At 42.5% G+C, this 18855-nt stretch overlaps 1 protein-coding gene across 3 annotated transcripts in view; it reads left to right on the top strand.

The window, feature by feature from the left end:
* The window catches only part of SPTBN1 (spectrin beta, non-erythrocytic 1), a 219862-nt gene that overhangs the window by 91346 nt on the left and 109661 nt on the right, over nucleotides 1-18855 (top strand). Inside the window, exon 1 of one of the 3 annotated variants that reach the window (XM_030557721.1) lies at nucleotides 4615-5130. The exons of the other annotated variants lie outside the window; for them this stretch is intronic. Within the exon in view, the coding sequence (XP_030413581.1) occupies nucleotides 5022-5130 (109 nt within the window). The 5' untranslated portion in view covers nucleotides 4615-5021. Of the gene's footprint in view, nucleotides 1-4614; nucleotides 5131-18855 lie in introns of those variants that run through there. 3 annotated transcript variants of the gene reach the window in all.

Raw genomic sequence — 18855 nt, 5'->3', positions numbered from 1 at the left:
GAATAACTGAAGAGAAGTCTAAAAATGAAAAATATCCCAAGGGCTTAGTGCACATGAGAACCTTGTGATAAATTCAGTGCATCGCCACAGAGCAGTAAACTAAATACTAGGTTGATAGTTTTGGAGTCAATAGCAAAAAAACATATTAGGATTTTATGTTACTAGGGGAAAAATAGGAACTGTCAGGATTCCCATTTGTGAGAAATCTTGATATGCCTGGTATAGAGCTTCAGAAGTACAGACATAAACTTATTTGCTTTGCTCTTTCCATTGCATTATCACCAAAGTGTAAAGTGCAGCCTTTAAAAATGTATACAGCGTGCCCAACAAAGCATAAATTATAATTCAGCAGCTGAGTCAGCATCACCTGATGATCGATGCCATCCAGAATAGCTGATGTGATCATGATGGAAAACTGTCATATCGATCACTAAAAGATCAGTTAGGCTGTCCACATGGCAAGCAAACTGGATGGCAACTAGTGGGGGCAAAATTCACAGAAAACAAGTACAAGAAATCCTAGTGTACCAATGCGTTTTTTTTCACACACACAAAGCCCAACCAGATAAACTGTCCAAATACAAAGGTTCTTCCCATCCTCAGCATGCCCCTCCGTGGTGTGGTGGAGTAGCACAGAGCCTGCACTGCTCCAGCATGCCCCTATGTGAGGTGGTGGAGTGGCATAGAGCCTGCACTGCTCTGTATCTGCTGTAGTTGCTCCCTGTTCAGAGCAGTGTTGCCCCACATTGTGGGAGATGGGCAGAATCTAGCCCCAGGTTCATAATGGGAAGCTGGCTTCAGCCTTAACTATTGGAGTGGCTACTGCCATTCTACAGTACTGCTTGGTATTTTGTGCCAGGTTTTGAGATACCTTGGAATAGTGGTGAAGGGCATTATATAAAACCGAATTCACGCTAATATTTGATGTGGAAAACAAATGGTTATTTTGAGCCTTTTATTTAATAATTTTATTTATTTCATTAAAAAAAATACAAAAAACAAACACAGTCTCCAAGAAATAGAAACAATGCAGCATGTGAGACATTTACATTACCATAACAGTTATTACCAACATCAGAATAAATACAAACCATGAGGGTTCTTCATAGAAAATGGTTTAGCATTCCATTTGGTGTATTGCAGACATTTCCCTATTTTAAACACTAAGCAGTACAGTTGAGAGAGAATCTCTTTCAATGCAATTTGAGGTGTATTCCAAGGACTTAAAATATTCGTCAACTCAAATTTATCAGATTCAATATTCAGACACATAGGGGACTATCCAGAGTTTAAAAGTTCACATTTTGTTTTTAGTGATTTATTGTTTTAGTGATAGTATTCAGATTTTTTTTTCATTTTAAAGCATATCTCTGCTCTATTATCAATCATGTCTACTATAGTGCTACAGTCAAGACTTGCATAGCAACACTTTGCTAAGGGTGTGGCTGCTGTAAGTGAGTTGATATGACCACAGGTATGTGCACTGCTTACCCATTATTGTAGGAAAAAGCTTTCATATCAGTATAACATAGGTCAGACTTTAGAGCCAGAAGGTTAACCATTGTAGGAGGAAAATTACAAAAAAGAATTCTGCAAGATGGACCTGTACTGGCACACCAGATCCAAACTCCCTTGACCTTTTGGAAATCTCAAATCCATATCTGAGCATCATAGCTCAACCTAATGTGATTCTAAACATGATTCTCATTAATTTTGGCCTTGCTGTGGAATTTGTATGGTTTGTGTACCTTCCCTCCCACTACTGGAGATCAGAGGGCTGCAAATGCACTATGTGGATTTCATGATGCTTTCTGTGCATTTCGGAGACAGCTGGTTGTACAAAGGTTATCAGGAAAAGGTTTTAGTAGGCATATGGATTTGCCCTACTGGGATTAGAGCCGTGTTCTACCAAGTAAAGTATCCTGCCTCCAGCAGTGATCAATACCTGTTGCTTTAGAAGATGATGCAGACTTTCCTGAGCCCTTTCTGTCCCCCCTGAATTTATACATACACCCACATGTGTGTACAGTTACACTCAGCCATTGTGCAATACTGCAAATGAGGTGAAATATCGTACCCTACCCCTGCTGATAATTCCCTAAAGCATGAGATTTGATTGCACTTACATTAGTTCATGTAGCTATTATTTAGTAAGGGCTTGTCTACACTGGCAATTAACAGCGCTGCAGCTTTCTCACTCAGGGGTGTGAAGAAACACCCCCTTGAGTGCAGCAAGTTGCAGCGCTGTAAAGCACCAATGTAAACAGTGTCCCAGCGATGGGAGCCGCGCCTCTCGTGGAGGTGGGCTTTTAGGAGCGCTGAGAGGCTGCACCGTGACCACACAAGGCCATGGCACCACTTTAGCATTGCCAGTGTAGACCAGCCCTTGTAGTCCCTTTAAAATCTAGTGTTAGGGCCACAAGCACATATGGTGTTCTGAAGACTGCGGGTGGGACTTTCAGGGGCACCTAAGTGATTAAGGGCTTATCTACACTGGCACTTTACAGTGCTGCAACTTTCTCGCTCAGGCGTGTGAAAAAACACACCCCTGGGCACAGCAAGTTTCAGCGCTGTAAAGTGCCAGTGTAGACAGTGCACCAGCGCTGGGTGCTCCGCCCCTCGTGGAGGCACTTTAGCATTGCCACTGTAGACTAGCCCTTACTTAAAAAATTTTACAGGCATGACTGTGGCCTTGGCTACACTGTTGCTTTTCAGTGCTGCAACTTTCTCGCTCAGGGGTGTGAAAAAACACACCCCTGAGCACAGCAAGTTATAGTGCTGTAAAAGCGCCAGTGTAAACAGTGCCCCAGCCCTGGGAGTGCGGCTCCCAGTGCTGTAAGCTAATCCCCTCAGGGAAGTGGAGTACCTGCAGTGCTGGGAGAGCTCTCTCCGAGCGCTGGCACCGTGACCACACTCGCACTTCAAAGCGCTCCCGCGGTAGCGCATTAGAGTTTCGAGTGTAGCCAAGCCCTATGTCGGCAAGAGTGGGTGTGTGTTTTCTTACAGGTGTAACTATCTAGTAAAAGCCATAGTACAGACACAGCTCTACTGGTATGAGACACTTTAACCAGGTTTAGCTCTGTTTTGCTTTGCCGAGCCCAGATAGCCACATAGGTATGAACGTTTTTATATCAGTATAACAGCAGCTATATTAAGGATGTTTTGCTGTTTTATCTGTGCTAGAACACTTAAAAAGCTTAGAATACTTAAAAAACTCTGGAGTGTAGTCAAGTGTTTGGGAGCACAAGTGCTTTTAACTATCAATGGGATTTTGGTCCTGTGTGGCTTTTGGAAATCCCACCTTGAGTTTTTCCTGGGAGGTGCTGAACCCCCTCACGCTTCTTGATATCAGTGACTGTACAGCACCTCCAGAATCAGACCATTTGTGCATTTGTTCGCAGGTACCTCTGATAGGACTGCTGGAATTTGCACATAACTAGGAGTAGGAGTAGAGCTGCGGCAGTCTGTGGGGTAGAATCTCCTACAGAAATTGCCTTTACAAGTACTGTATGACTAAAAATTGGTGAAACTGCAGTGACAAACAAAGGCAACATTTTCAAATTGGAGTGGGAGAGGAAGGGAGCATTGACTCAGATGGAAAGGAATTTGGAAATGCAAGAAATAGGGGAAAAATGCTTGTGCAAACAATATCAGCATTTTTTTAAAAAAACAGCCAAACAAGAATCTGTAGTGGGCACAAGAAACTGGAATTGAGCTCTGTGAGTTTATTATTGAAAGGTGAGGGCTGGGGAGAAGGATACTTCTGAAGAAAAACTGAAACACAATGTCTAATATAATTGAAGATCATTTGAGTTTTGATAATTCTCATGCTGCTGCTGTTTATATTACAGAAGTGTTAAAAGGCTCCAGTCAGCGTCAGGCCCATAGAGGGACAAGACATCTTAATTTACATTAAACCTCCCCCCCCCACACACACACCCTGTATTCTCCTCCGAGTGCAACCATGGAAAATCATTAGTCTCACAGTAATACCCACCATACATGTAACCAAGCAGGCAGAAAAACACACGAGAGATCAAAATATTTAGCATCTGCAATTAAAATTAAATTACATTGAAAGGAATTGATATTTATACAGCATTTTTACAAAGGCATTTGTCCCTAGCACAGTCCATATTTTTAAATGCAGCCTTTGTGCTAAATACTGAATGAGTGCTTGTACGTCAGCGTTACTTTTTTAAGTGAACAATCTTGAAGATAAATGAAGAAAAGTGCTCTCCTTTTCAAGTGATAGTAATCTGAGACTTTTCCGTTACATGAGGCTCTTAACAAAAGATTGTAATTCCATCAGCTTTGTTTAGGAAGGTTCCATTGTCTTTGGAGTATGCCTAGATGCTTTAAAAAAGTCCAGGAGGAGAGTCATGCTTTCAGCTTTTCACTTAAGGGCTTGGAATGTATACATTCCATTGAGTGCTTTGGATTGTAAAAGCTAGCTGAATGTTTCAAGATCCTTTTAGCCCTTCCTCTGCACCCCCACCCCCTTGCCCTTGGTACAGCCTTCCTTGCCTCTACAATGCTTTATGCTAATCAAGTGACATCACTACTAAGTACACAGTGAGTGGCTACTGATTATATTACAAACCAGCAGAAAGATCTGACTGAGGTGTGTGTTGCTGCTCCTGGAAGCTTTGGAAAGGAGGGCAGTGGATGGCTCTATGCTTCTTTTACTTTGGGTTCAATCTGAAACTTGCTTTTATTTTATAGTTTAATTGCATTAGGGTTAGGTTGTAACTGAAACCATCTTGAAGCACTGAGGGTTCCATGTAGTAGGAAGAAAAATAAACCATGGTGGTTTAAGTTTGAATGTGCTGTTGGCAACTTACCATCAAGCTGGACTACCGGATTTTGAACCGAAGCTGGTATTTACTTAAAAGTTCAGCCTGAGCATTTTCACTGGTGAGGGGGGCCAACCTTCGGAGGAAGCTGGGATTTGCTTGGATGTATGGTGGAGAAACCTGTGGGGTTTTTATGCTGCAGTTCGCCATATCATTGAGTTGTAAATGGAATTACAAAAATCAACCAGTATGCCAGGGCCATTGTCCCCGGGTTATGCAGCTCAGGTGCCATATAACTATAATCAGTTAGAAGGAAGATTCAAGCAGTTACAAGGTAAGCCTGTGCCTATGCCTTTTTATTAAGTGTTGCTATGATATGATGCCTGTAAACATATTAGCATGAGCTGGTTCTGATGCTGCTGTAACATGCAGAGGCCAAGAGTGCTGCTGTAATAAAAAGCTTTCCATTCTTTTAAAAAATACTGTAAATCCTCTGTTCCTCTGGGAATGCCTTGGTCTCACATAGTATGGGGATATGTTCAGCTTTATAGGTGACAAGAGGACTACCTCGGATCCAGTCATTTAGAACAATAGGAAAGTGGGGGAACAGCGAGGGAGTGGTCTTTTTGTTCAAAACCTCTCTGCAAATTACAGTTGTAAATATGGCATTTAATCATGGAATCTTAATTTAGTTAGCAGTGAAGGAGCTACTTCTGATTCCTTACAGCACCTCCTTGTAAAATGTAACCTCCTTTTCAAATCAAGAATGGTCACTTTTCTTCCAGACATAAGTTTGCTCAAATGGTGAATCTTCAGAATCTGTAATACAGGGAAACAGTCACATATTTTAACAATTCCATTCGCTCTGTAATTAATTTAGTTTAAAAAAAAACTAGATAAGTTCATAGGAGGATAGGTCCATCAATGGCTATTAGCCAGGATGGGTAGGGGTGGTGTCCCTAGCCGCTGTTTCCCAGAAGCTGGGAATGGCCTACAGGGGATGGATCACTTGATGATTACCTGTTCTGTTCATTCCCTCTGGGGTATCTGACATTGTGTCTGAAGACAGGACCCTGGGCTAGATGGACTTTTGGTCTGTCTCAGTATTGCCGTTCTTATGTTATGCCCTTTTGAAGGGAGAGGAGTGGTATCTTTAATGTCTATTTTAATTTCTGCTTTGTGTGAGAATGGGAAAGTGACATTTGTTTCTAGAAATATTCTTCTGTCCTACAGAAAGTATTGCAGGGTCTGATCTTTGGTGGAAATCCAGAGTATCATCAGGATAAAGAAATAGAAACAGGCCCAGCATCTCTTCTTTTAATATGACAGTACAAGTTCTGATGTTCCTCTGTGTCTGGCATGTCTCAGGGGTCAATGAAACTCACATATTTTAGTTTGAAAATCAAAATATTCATAATTGAAACCAAAATTCTCTTCACTTTGCAAATCCATGTGACTCAGTAAACATTCCCATAGCAATCCAAGTGCAGTGAAGTTTAACTCCACTGTACATGTTTCTTATTTTATTCTCATCTGTGCCACAAATGTGGCCTGTGGTTCCTGTCAGAGAAGGAGGAAGAACCGAGGTTAGCACAAAGAATGTTTTTATTTGTTGGCTTAAAGAAGGGAAAAAAGTTCATTCATAGTAGTTTGTTTATTTTGTAAGTTAGCTCACAGTAATGACTGCACACTGGATCCAAAGAGAGAAAATGACATTTTAAACATTGGTAAACTAGACATTTCTTAGGCACAGCATGAAAAAATGAAGGCTCCAAATTTACACGAGTGCTTATATTAAAATCCTTAGCTTGCACATCTGTCAGATCATACACTGCAATAGTTACTTTAAAAAAGAGCCAGCTGAATTTGTGATGGAGAGAAAAATATAGGGACTCGTGTCTCTTTCTTTGCTGGTTAAGTTAAATGTTTGAACAAAACAAGTTTTGACATTTTAAGTTACAGCTCTTCAGGAATTCATGTCAGTTTACATCCCGTTGAAACAGTCAAACAGACAGCTTGTGATGTGAGCATTTCTGTGCTGATTTCAGAAATCAAGCCACTGTAATAATCTCTTTACTGCATTTTTCTCTGAAGACTGGACAGTTAAAAACCAGGGAGTTTTTCACAAGGTGTAGGAAGGGGCTTCATAGCAGACTGCCCCTAACAAAAGGTTGTTTATTTGCAATGCAGAGGGGGGAGGTTTGACAGTGCTGACAGTGATCTTGTTCAGGGTGGAACTTAACTACAGGAAATGTCTTAAATCACGCACTAAATACTCCATGAAATACCAAACAATAACACCAAATACTGTGTCTTGCAAAGGGGGTGGGGGCAGTTTAATACTGCTGACCCTGGCAATCTTTCCTCAGACTTAAAGGCTCTTTGTTTGGAACATGTTTAAAAGTCTTCATTTTGCAGTTGTATAAAATTCTAAAGTGACTTTTGTCCTCTAAGCTGGCTATAATATACTCAGTTCAAAATATTGTGGGTTCTGTGCACTGGAAATTGCTTAGTGTGGCAATGCTCATGCTTCTGGGCTAATTCAGCCAGCAATGATGATGAGCTGAAGTAGTACAGTATTTGTAAATTGCGCTTTCCTAACATTTTTTCTTTCCCATCACAGGGGGTGCATAAGCAAATAACGATGACCTTGCAGGCTCTGTGGAACAGCACTATTAAAGTTTTACTGTTTTGGTTTATTTTGGGTTTTATTCTGGGCTTCCCACATTTTATAGCTGTTCTCTGAGTTGTGACTCACTGGCCTGATGACAGAAGTGATACTACTCTAGAGATCCCATAATAATTACAGAGTGGAATAACATTCATTGACCTCTCTACCACCCTGAACCTGTCCCCCTATTTTTTTCATAATCCTAAAGGTTTTTGGTTTTGGCCCTGGATCTGCATCTCTGCAGTGTGCCCTGGCAAGTCTCTGTTCAAATTCAGTGCATTCTAGGTTTCCCCTGTAGGAAATACTCAAGTGTAGATTAAATAGAGGAGTATCTAGGCCCAGCACAAAGCTGCATATACATTTAGAGATGAGGATGGCTCTTTCTTTGACCTTGCCTTACAAAAAGGAGGCAAGTGTGCTTGGAGCTGGAAATGTCACATCACAGCAGAAGTTAAAAGGAGCCAGGAAGTAGCTTGAACCTACGCAGCATCCTAAGAACCCAAATGCCAACTGCATTCCTCTATAATCCACGCCTTTCAAATGCAAAGAAGTGGCTCTGAGGAGTAGTAAGAGATGTAGCTGATAAACTTGGTGATGAGGCTGAAGAGTTTTAAAACATGCCCCCCACATATCTCATTGGTTTTTTGAAATTTTATATTCTTTGGGATAGTATCATTTATATAGGATATGGCTACACTTGAAATTTGGGAGCGCTGTCGCGGCAGCGCTTTGAAGTGTGAGTGTGGTCGGAGCGCCATGTAAACCACATCCTCTACAGGTGTAGCTTGCAGCGCTGGGAGCCGCGCTCCCAGCGCTGCGGTACTGATTACACTGAGGCTTTACAGCGCTGTATCTTGCAGCGCTCAGGGGGGTGTTTTTTCACACCCCTGAGCGCGAAAGTTGCAGTGTTGTGAAGTGCCAGTGTAGCCAAGGCCATAGAAAGCAGTGGTATTTAGTCTGTGGGGCAACACCCATCCTCCAAATGTTTCTCAATTCTAACTTTCACACACTAGTCACCACACCCCTGCAAGCCATTTCCACCAGTAGGCAAAATCAAGCAGGGGCTAGTAGGTGATGCCACAGTGAGCTGAGAGCAACCAACCCTATCCCTTGTTGGTGAAAGAATGGAAAACCAGAAGAGAAACTGTATTAAACTGATGCTATTGGTGCAGATGGCATTACACATTAAAAGAAGGTGCATAACATATGCAGTGTAGTTGTAGCCAGGCCCATCTCAAGATATTAGAGACATAAGGTTGGTGAGATAATATCTTTTATTGGACAACTTCTGTTGGCCAGAGACAAGCTTTTGAGCCACACAGAGCTCTTCTTCAACTCTCTCTGCTGGTGCATAAGGACGGCTAGGTCATCTGCTGTAAATTTAGAGTTACATAGTCATCATAGTCACTGTGCAAGTGAGAATGTCAATGCAGGTTAAGAGGCTGAGGGGATTCTTTTGCAAGTTCTGTTCACTTTAATAAACCTCACATGAGTCGATTTTTTTTATGGTCAGATCACGCAGTCTTTAAGTGATAAGTAAGGGATAGCTTTACCGACTGCCATAGTCATAGATCTACATTTAGGTGGTCCATTCTTCATGGCCATTTGTTCAGTAAGTAGAGGCCGCCTGTTAGGGTTAGAGCAGCTGACTGCGAATGAAGACAGTCCTCAAAAAGTGGCCTACAGAAAATCTGTTTCACGTAAACCTGCCCAAGGAACTGCTGGAGAGAACTCATCCAATTTAATTGAGAAATTAAATGAAAAGCAAAACACAAATAAGCTGTAATTATTAACTTAAGGGGTCATCTTCATTGCACTAACACTGCTGGATCCCACTGGTAAACTTGATGGCCACATGAGAGCTGACATCAAGATGTTAATGTGGCACTGAGAGGTATTTTAAAGTAGATTCTTGCATCTCTACTAAGATCCACAATGAACACCTTGGCTACACTGGTGCTTTACAGTGCTGCAACTTACTTGCTCAGGGGTATGAAAAAACACACCCCTGAGCGCAGCAAGTTACAGCGTGGTAAAGCACCAGTGTAAACAGTGCCCCAGCGCTGGCAGCTAATCCCCACGGGGAGGTGGAGTACCTGCAGCGCTGGGAGAGCTCTCTCGCAGCGCTGGCGCCGCGACCACACTCGCACTTCAAAGCGCTGCCGTGAGAGCTCTCCCGCGGCAGCGCTGTACAGCTGCAAGTGTAGGCATACCCCTAGTAATGTCAGTGCTGTGGGAAGGCAGTCCTTGATGAGAGAGGAGGCAGCCATCATCACCGCAGTGCAGTGGTTTTCAAACTGTTTTTCTGGTGACCCAATTGAAGAAAATTGTTGATGCTTGCGACCCATGGGAGTTGCGGATGAGGGGTTTCGGTTGTGGGAGGGGTTCAGGGCTGGGCAGAGGGTTGGGGTGAGGGCTGTGGGGCAGGGCCAGAATAAGGGGTTCAGGGTGTGAGGGAGCTGGAGCAGGGGCTTGGGGCTCTGGGGTGAGGCCGGGGACTCTGGGTTTGGGATGCAGGAGGGGACTCTGGGTTTGGGGGGCCTCAGGGCTGGGACAGGTGGGTTGGGTGAGGGAGGGGGTCAGGGCTCTGGGGTGGGGCCAGGGCTGAGAGGTTTGGTGGGAAGGGGCTTGGGTTTGGTGGGCTCAAGGCTGGGACAGGGGATTAGGGTGCGGGTTGGGGAACAGGCTTATCTCAGGCAGCTCCAGGTCAGCAGCGCAGTGGGGGTGCTAAGGCAGGCTCCTTGTCCTGGCACCGCTGACCACATTGTGCCTCGGAAGCGGCCAGCAGTAGGTCCAGTTCCCAGGCAGAGGCACGCAGGCACCGCCCCCCCTTGCTCCCATTGGCCGGTGCTCAGGGCGGGGGCAGTGCCTAGGAGCTGGACCTGCTGCTGGCTGCTTCCTGGGCGCAGCACAGTGTTGGAATAGGTAGGGACTAGCCTGCCTTAGCCAGGCAGCACCGCCAGTGGAACTTTTAACGACCCATTTAATCAACAGAACAGAGTAGCATTTATTAAAGTTTCTGCAATTTATAGCACTGTGCCTTTATCAATTTCTGCAGTGTAATTACAGGGTTCATTCCAAGCTATAAGATTGCACCATAGGTGTGAAATTGCCTACAGTCATTATAGTTTTAGAATCCCTGGAGAGGAAGTCAGCTTGATTTGAACTGAGGATAAATCCCCATAAGAAAAAGCTTATCCTTGAAAGGATCTGTATGAAGTCCCATGTTTGGTGGTAGATGTTATTTTTGTTTTTAACAACTTGAGTTTGTGCCTTTTTAATGAGAGCCAAATTCTCTCTGTCTCACTCGCCATCAGATTATTATGGAGGTTTCTTTATGGTTGTTAATTATTTTCTCATGTTCTTGAAAAAAATATCTTGCTTTTAGAGATTTAAGGCCTGATCTAACACTCACTGAAGTAAATGGAAAGATACTTTCCCTCCAACCAACTTTCTCAGACTTTAAGGTCAGTCCTTAATTCTGGTTGGTAGCTAGTTGTAGTGACTTGACTCTCTAAAGTTTTCCTTTAATGAAATGTTGAGACTGCTCGGAGATGTGTGTCATAAGACCCCTTCTTTAAAAGCTGACTGATAGGTCTCAAAATGTAACTTGTAAGAGAGGAATCGTCATCAAGCAGCTGTGTTTCTAGTGAAATACCATAGGGATTGGTTCTTAGCCCTATGCTATTTAACATTATTTTGAACAGTAGAAAACATAATATCATCACTGATAAAGTTTGCATATGACATACAAATTGGGAGAGAGGTAAATAATGAGGACAGGTCACTGTAGAGACCAATCTGGATCACTCTGCAAGCTGGGTGCAAGCAAACAATATGCATTTTAGTATCACTAGATGTAAAGGTATACACCTGGGAAAAAGAATATGGTCTATGCTTACAAGGTGGGAAACTCTATCCTAGAAAGCAGTGACTCTGGAAAAAAAAAATTGGGGATCGCAGTGGGTAATCAGCTGAACATGAGCTCCTAGTGTGATGCTGCGGCCAAAAGAGCTAATGCAATGCTTGAATACATAAATGGTAATCTTGAGTTGGCACAGTGAAGTTATTGGTGTGACTGCTGCTGGAATGCTGTGTTGATTTCTGATACCCACAATTCAAGAAGGATGTTGATAAACTGGAGAGGGTTCAGAGAAAGAATAAAGGATTAGAAAACCTGCCTTATAGTGTTAGACTCAGGGAGCACCATCTATTTAGGTTAACAAACAGAAGGTTAAAGGGTGACTTGATTCCAGTGTATAAGTAAAAATATGCTCTCCGAATTATTTGATGGGTGGGGGAGGGGAGGAGGGGAAGGCTATTGCCTGTGTAATACAGGAGGTCAGACTAGATGATCATAATGGTTCCTTCTTGCATTGGAGTCAATGAATCTATTCTCACCTGTGGGCACCCATGGTCTGGGACACACATCAGGACACACTCACTAGCCAAGTGGTGGGCCTGCAGCGTGTTGGCTGCCGCTCCCATTGGCCGGGAATGATGAACCGTGGCTACTGGGAACCACGGGCCGCCGTGCCTGCGGACAATCAGTGTAAACAAACTGTCTTGCAGCCTGCCAGCGGATTACCCTGACGGGCCGGGCTGCAGGTTACACCACTGCACTAGCCCATCATGGCGTGAGGTTCAGAAGAGCCTTCAGAATAGCAATATGGAACATGATAGTGAGCCTTTCAGTAGATTTCCTATAGTGATTTCCTATAGTGAAGATGATTGAGAATCATTCTTGGAGAAATATAGTGAAATTTAATCTTGGACTAAATTTGTAACTTTTTTTAAAAATTGTTTTTACTGAGGAAAAAGTCCAAGTTAGAAAATATACTTTTGTGAGCAGGGGTACAAGCAAACATGGTAGGGTCAATTTAGTCCTCTTTACTATACACTGCATTGGAAAAGTAAATTTGACTACATTACACTATAAAAGTGAATGATGATCATTTGACTGTGATGTGTGTTCTGTGCAACAACTCTTATCCTGATAGCAGTATCCTTCAACATAATAACTACTTTTGATGTGAATCTTACACCTGTAGGAAGCCAGAGTAACCAGGTATGGTGGGGAGGCAGGTCACAGTTGGTAGAAAGAAAGAGAGAAATATTGTTTGTAATTTTAAAAAATTGAAGGCAGTCAGATAATATAATGATGGAGCCATTTTTTAGATAAATAGATTTTATTCCATAGAGGCCATGGAACAGCAACAAAGCTGCTCCATGGTCTATACACTTTGTCCCCAGTCCCTCTATATGAGAGCAGATGGCTGATGGATCAGTGTACTGGTTGATAGGCTGGCCTCATCCCCAAATCACTCTCCATGTCCACACCAGGAAGCCTCATGGAGCTGAGCAAACTGCTCAATGTTTAGGCAAGACTTGTATGAGTTATTAAAATTCTGCCTCACCCCTGGGCAATGCAATAACAGCATTTGCTACAACCAGGACCCTCTGAAGATGTGGGAGAAACTCTAAGGGGCTAGCTAACCCTGCCCTATCCTGCACTGTCATAAAGGATCCATGCCTGGCCCAGGTCAGCTGACTCAGTCTTGCGGGGCTCAGGCTGTGGGCTATAAAATTGAAGTGTAGATGTTCAGGCTTGGGCTGGAGCCCGGGTTCTGAGATCCCGCAGGACCCTGAGCCTGGACTCCAGCCCAGGCATGAATGTTTATTCTGCAGTTATATAGTCCCACAGCCCAAGCCCAAGACAGCTGATCCGGGGCAGCCACGGCTACTATGTTGTAGGCCTTTTATTGCAGTATGGACATAACCTTAGACAAACTATAATTGAGAGACATTTCTGCTGCATGTATTCAGTTTTAAATTATTATACAGTAATTCAGTAGCAATGGTCTGCATAGCTAGAGCCAGTGATTACTAATGGACCCCTCTACTGCATGTAGACTAACCTAGCTACCAGCCATTATTGTCATGCTCATTATTACTAGAGGTGAGGCAAGAGGGTTGGCGGGTGTATTTAATTTCAAATCAAATGTTACTCAATTTTAATGTAGCTATTTAGGCCCAATTTGAATTGCAAGTATATTCATACTCTGGGTGCAAAATTTGGCCCATATCTCCATCTTCTGGAACCCACTGATGTTTGTGTGAGGGACAATTTGGTCCTTGGGCTTCAGTCGACATGCTAACACAAGTTGTACAGCTAGATGGGTGGAAATGGTTTGCTGATTCCTAAATGCTTATTTAATCTGCTCTAATGATGTCGTTTGAGTATTTATTTCTATGAGAATCTTGATTTCTATTCTTCCCATTTAAAAAATAATTCTGCAAACATGTGAACACTAGACTTGTTCTGGTGTGGTTGTTTCAGAAGGATCAGAAGCTGGTAATAGAATATTGCTGAAAGTCTCCTCTGTTTAGAAATTCATTGGAAATATTTATATATGTGCAAATGTTGAAAGAGGAGGCTTTAAAAAACAAACCTGTGACTTAGCTGAGCATCTAACTTGGAGATTTAATGCCGAGGAAACAACGTGCTATGGGTTGTAATTAGAGCATCCAAGTTCTTCATTAAAGCTGACTTCCCAGGAAAACACCTGCTGGGATTTGTGCTGGATTCTTGTCTGTTCTTAAAATTAGTTGGCGAAATTTAAACCATTCTTATGCCACCTTTTGTCTGTTTTGTACCGCAGTGCGACGTAACACTGACGCAGAGAAGCTTCAAATGATGCAAAGTGGCTCATAATTATTAGCTGTTTCCAGAAATGAAAGCCTTCAGTTGCAGTTACGTTATAGAAGTTGTAGAGTAGTTCATAGACAGGGCTGTGTTTATTTGCTAAATTCTGCAGCAAGAGATCTGGATTCTGAGGCACTCCAGTGCTGCAGGCTGGAACTAATGTGGCAGCTTCATATAAATTAAGAATTGGAAGTTTTTAATGAATTCAGTATGAAAGTGAACACTATCAATGCAGTATTCCTTGTGGTATTTAATTTTATATTAAATTGAATTAACTCTGACCCCATATTTTTAATTTTCAATGTACCACAGGGGTTTTTAGAGGATATGTGCATCTTCATTAGAGAAGTCATCAAGGGAAGGCTGGAGGCTTTGGGAACTGGGTGGGGAATAATTGTGGTTTTAGGCATCTGAGAAGATGTGGGAAGCAGTAAGACTGTAATACATACACTAGGGCTGTCGATTAATCACAGTTAACTCATACGATTAACTAAAAAAAAATCACGATTAAAAAAATTCATCATGATTCATCGCAGTTTTAATTACACTGTTAAATAATAGAATACCAATTGAAGTATATTAAATATTTTGGATGTTTTTCTACATTTTCATATATATGGTATTCTATGTTATAATTGAAATCAAAGTGTATATTATTTTTGCTTACAAATATTTGCATTGTAAAAATGATAAATAAAAGAAAAAGTATTTTTCAGTTCACCTCATACAAGTACTGTAGTGCAATCTCTTTGTCATGAAAGTGCAACTTACAAATGTAGATTTTTTTTTGTTACATGACTGCTCTCAAAAACAAAAAAATATAAAACTTCAGAGCCTGTAAGTCCACTCAGTCCTACTTCTTGTTCAGCCAATAACTAAGACAAACAAGTTTGTTTACATTTAAGGAAGATAATGCTGCCCTCTTCTTAGAACTGCTTGGGGCAGAACTGTATGTCTCTTGCTCTGTTTTAACCGCATTCTGCCATTTATTTCCTGTTATAGCAGTACTGGATGATGACCCAGCACACGTTGTTCATTTTAAGAACATTTTTCATGCAGATTTGACAAAACACAAAAAAGGCACCAATTTGAGATTTCTAAAGGTAACTACAGCATGATTAATTGCACTGTTAAACTTATTGAAATTTATTAAATATTTATGGATGTTTTTCTATCGTTTCAAATATATTGATTTCTATTACAACACAGAATACAAAGTGTACAGTGCTCACTTCATATTAGTATTTTGATTACAAATATTTACACTGTAAAAATGATAAAAGAAATAGCATTTTTCAATTCACATCAGCCAGGTACTGCAGTGCAGTCTCTTTATTGTGCAAGTGTAATTTACAAATATAGATTTATTTTTTTGTTACATAACTGCGTTCAAAAACAAAACAATGTAAAACTTTGGAGCCTACAAATCCACTCAGTCCTATTTCTTGTTCAGCCGGTTGCTAAGACAAAAAAGTGTGTTTACATTTACATGAGATACTGCTGATTTACAATGTCACCTAAAAGCAAGAACAGACCTTCTCATAGCACTGTTGTAGGCCGCATCACAAGGTATTTACATGCTGGATACGATGAACACTCATAGGCCCCTTTGTGCTTTGTCCACCATTCCAGGGGACATGCTTCCATGCTAATAATACTCATTAAAAAAAAAAAAGTGTTAATTCAATTTGTGATACAATTCTCCCCCAAGGAGTTCAATGTCTCCTGTTCAGTTTTACATGCATTCGGCCATATATTTCATGTTATAGCTGTCTCGGTTGATGACCCAGCACATGTTCATTATAAGAACACTTTCACAGCAGATTTCACAAAACGCAAAGAAGGTATCAGTGTGAGATTTCTAAAGATAGCTACAGCACTCAACCCAAGGTTTAAGAATCTGAAGTGCCTTCCAAAATCTGAGAGGGATGAGGTGTGGAGCTTACTTTCAGATGTCTTAAAAGAGCAACACTCAGATGTGGAAACTGCAGAACCAGAACCACCAAAAAAGAAAATCAGCCTTCTCCTGATGGCATCTGACTCAGATAATTTCACCAGTAACTGCACACCGCACCATAATAACTCTAGCTCAGGAACCAATCCATGCAACAAACCTCGATGCCGACTCTGCCCACATATCTACACCAGCGACACCATCACAGGACCTAACCAGATCAGCCACACTATCACTGGTTCATTCACCTTCACATCCACCAATGTAATATAGGTCATCATATGCCAGCAATGCCCCTCTGCTATGTACATCGGCCAAACTGGACAGTCTCTACAGAAAAGGATAAATGGACACAAATCAGACATTAGGAATGGCAATATACAAAAACCTGTAGGAGAGCACTTCAACCTCCCTGGCCACACTATAGCAGACCTTAAGGTGGCCATCCTGCAGCAAAAAAACTTCAGGACCAGACTTCAAAGAGAAACTGCTGAGCTTCAGTTCATCTGCGAATTTGACACCATCAGCTCAGGATTGAACAAAGACTGTGAATGGCTTGCCAACTACAGAACCAGTATCTCCTCTCTTGCTTTTCAGACCTCAACTGCTAGAACAGGGCCTCATCCTCCCTGATTGAACTGACCTCGTTATCTCTAGCTTGCTTGCTAGCATATATTTACCTGCCCCTGGAAATTTCCACTACATGCATCCGACGAAGTGGGTATTCACCCACGAAAGCTCATGCTCCAAAACGTCTGTTAGTCTATAAGGTGCCATAGGATTCTTTGCTGCTTTTACAGATCCAGACTAACACGGCTACCCCTCTGATACTTGACTCAGATAATGAAAATGTACATGCATTGGTCTGCACAGCTTTAGATTGTTATCAAGCAGAATCCGTCATCAGCATGGATGCATGTCTTCTAGAATGGTGGTTGGAGCATGAAGGGACATGTGAATCTTTAGCACATCTGGCACGTAAATATTTTGTGATGCCAGCTACAACACTGCCATGAGAATGCCTGTTCTTACTTTCAGGTGACATTGTAAACAAGAAGCGGGCAGCATTATCTCCTGCTAATGTAAACAAACTTGTCTGTCTGAGCGATTGGCTGAACAAGAACTAGGACTGAGTGGATTTGCAGGCTCTAAAATTTTACATTGTTATATTTTTGAATGCAGGTTTTTTGGTACATAATTCTACATTTGTAAGTTCAACTTTCATGATGAAGAGATTGCATTACAGTACTTATGTTAGGTGAATTGAAGAATACTATTTCTTTTGTTTTTATACATTGCAAATACTTGTAATCAAAAATAAATATAAAGTGAGCACTGTACACTTTGTATTCTGTGTTGTAATTGAAATCAATATATTTGAAAATGTAGAAAACATCCACAAATATTTAAATAAATCTTATTCTAGTATTGTTTAACAGTGCGATTAATAACGATAATTTTTTTAATCACTTGATAGCCCTAATATGCACATAAGTGGGATATTTCTGCTCAAATGTTTGACTGTGGAATAGTTTAAAATGCTGATATTATATTATCTTTACATTCAAGAGTCAACACAATATTGAAGTAACTGGGAAAATTCACAGCACTTGGAGCTGTCTGTCATTTCAGGCTTTTGACGGATTGTTCTCTTCAGTTTGTATTTAGTGTAACTTTAGCGCCCTTGTCTCCCAGATGGAGTCTGCTCTGCAGGCAGCTCTGGCCAAGAGACAGCGTGCACAGGAATGCAGCAGGAGAAATCCCTTCCACCTCAGGGGCACCTGTTCCAAACCCCCCCCCCCCCAAGTGAACACACACACCCACAGGAAAAGTACAATGGATATAACAAAGGGAGGTATTTATTTACAGAGGGGTGAGAGGAGAAATACAACAAGGGGAAATATAAGGGTAGCTGTAAAACAGCGCTGCATCCAAATCAAGGCCCCACGGGCCCAGTGGTAGCAGTCTAGAAGGGCAGACATTGAGCAGTGTGTCTACACACAGAGTTCAGGAGGCCTGAGCAAAGTTCCAGTGCAGTGGTGAGTCTTGGGTGCTCCTGGTCATCTTCGGTGCCGGTGAACTCAGCCCAGCAAACCTCTCCAGTGCCCTCTTCTGCCGCTCTCTGCAAAGCCACACAGAGCGACCACCTCCCCACTAAACTAGCTACAACCTCCCTCCTTGTTCCCAATGCAGAGTCACAAGCCCCAGTACTCACAGCCCCACGCAGCTCTGGGCAGCCGTGATACTGGGTCCAGCTCCGGTCTGTCCTTCTTGGACGATTCCCCCCGGCACAGGACTCCTCCTGGCTCTTATCCTGGGCTGTCCCCGATCGGGCCTGTCCTCCTCAGGCAGGTTCTCCCTGCTTCCTTCTCCAGGGCCTGCCGGCTCTCCTCTCCCTCTCTGGAGCTCCAGACCCGCCCCCTGGAGTTGCCCTCCTTTTTTCTTACTCTCTCCCTCCCCCCCCCCCGGGAAAAAGATTTAAAGGGGCCATGCTCTCTAGACCCCAAAGAGGTTACACTCTCCCCCTCCCCCCCAAGAAATAATCCTTGATGTCCCCATCAAAGTAGGCAACTCTAAACCATGGATCCCCAGCAGGAGACCCAGGGCCCCCATTCGTCAGAAGCCTTCCCATCATCCATCCCACAGTCCCTCGAGGGGTGAAACAGGTTTTCCATGAGGCAGCTTGCCCCCTGTGGCACCCCAGGGATCTGTAAGTCACTGGGTTCCC

Source organism: Gopherus evgoodei, chromosome 3, assembly GCF_007399415.2.
Source record: "Gopherus evgoodei ecotype Sinaloan lineage chromosome 3, rGopEvg1_v1.p, whole genome shotgun sequence".
NCBI classification, from domain to species: domain Eukaryota; kingdom Metazoa; phylum Chordata; order Testudines; family Testudinidae; genus Gopherus; species Gopherus evgoodei.
This window is presented reverse-complemented; position numbering and strand designations above follow the sequence as displayed.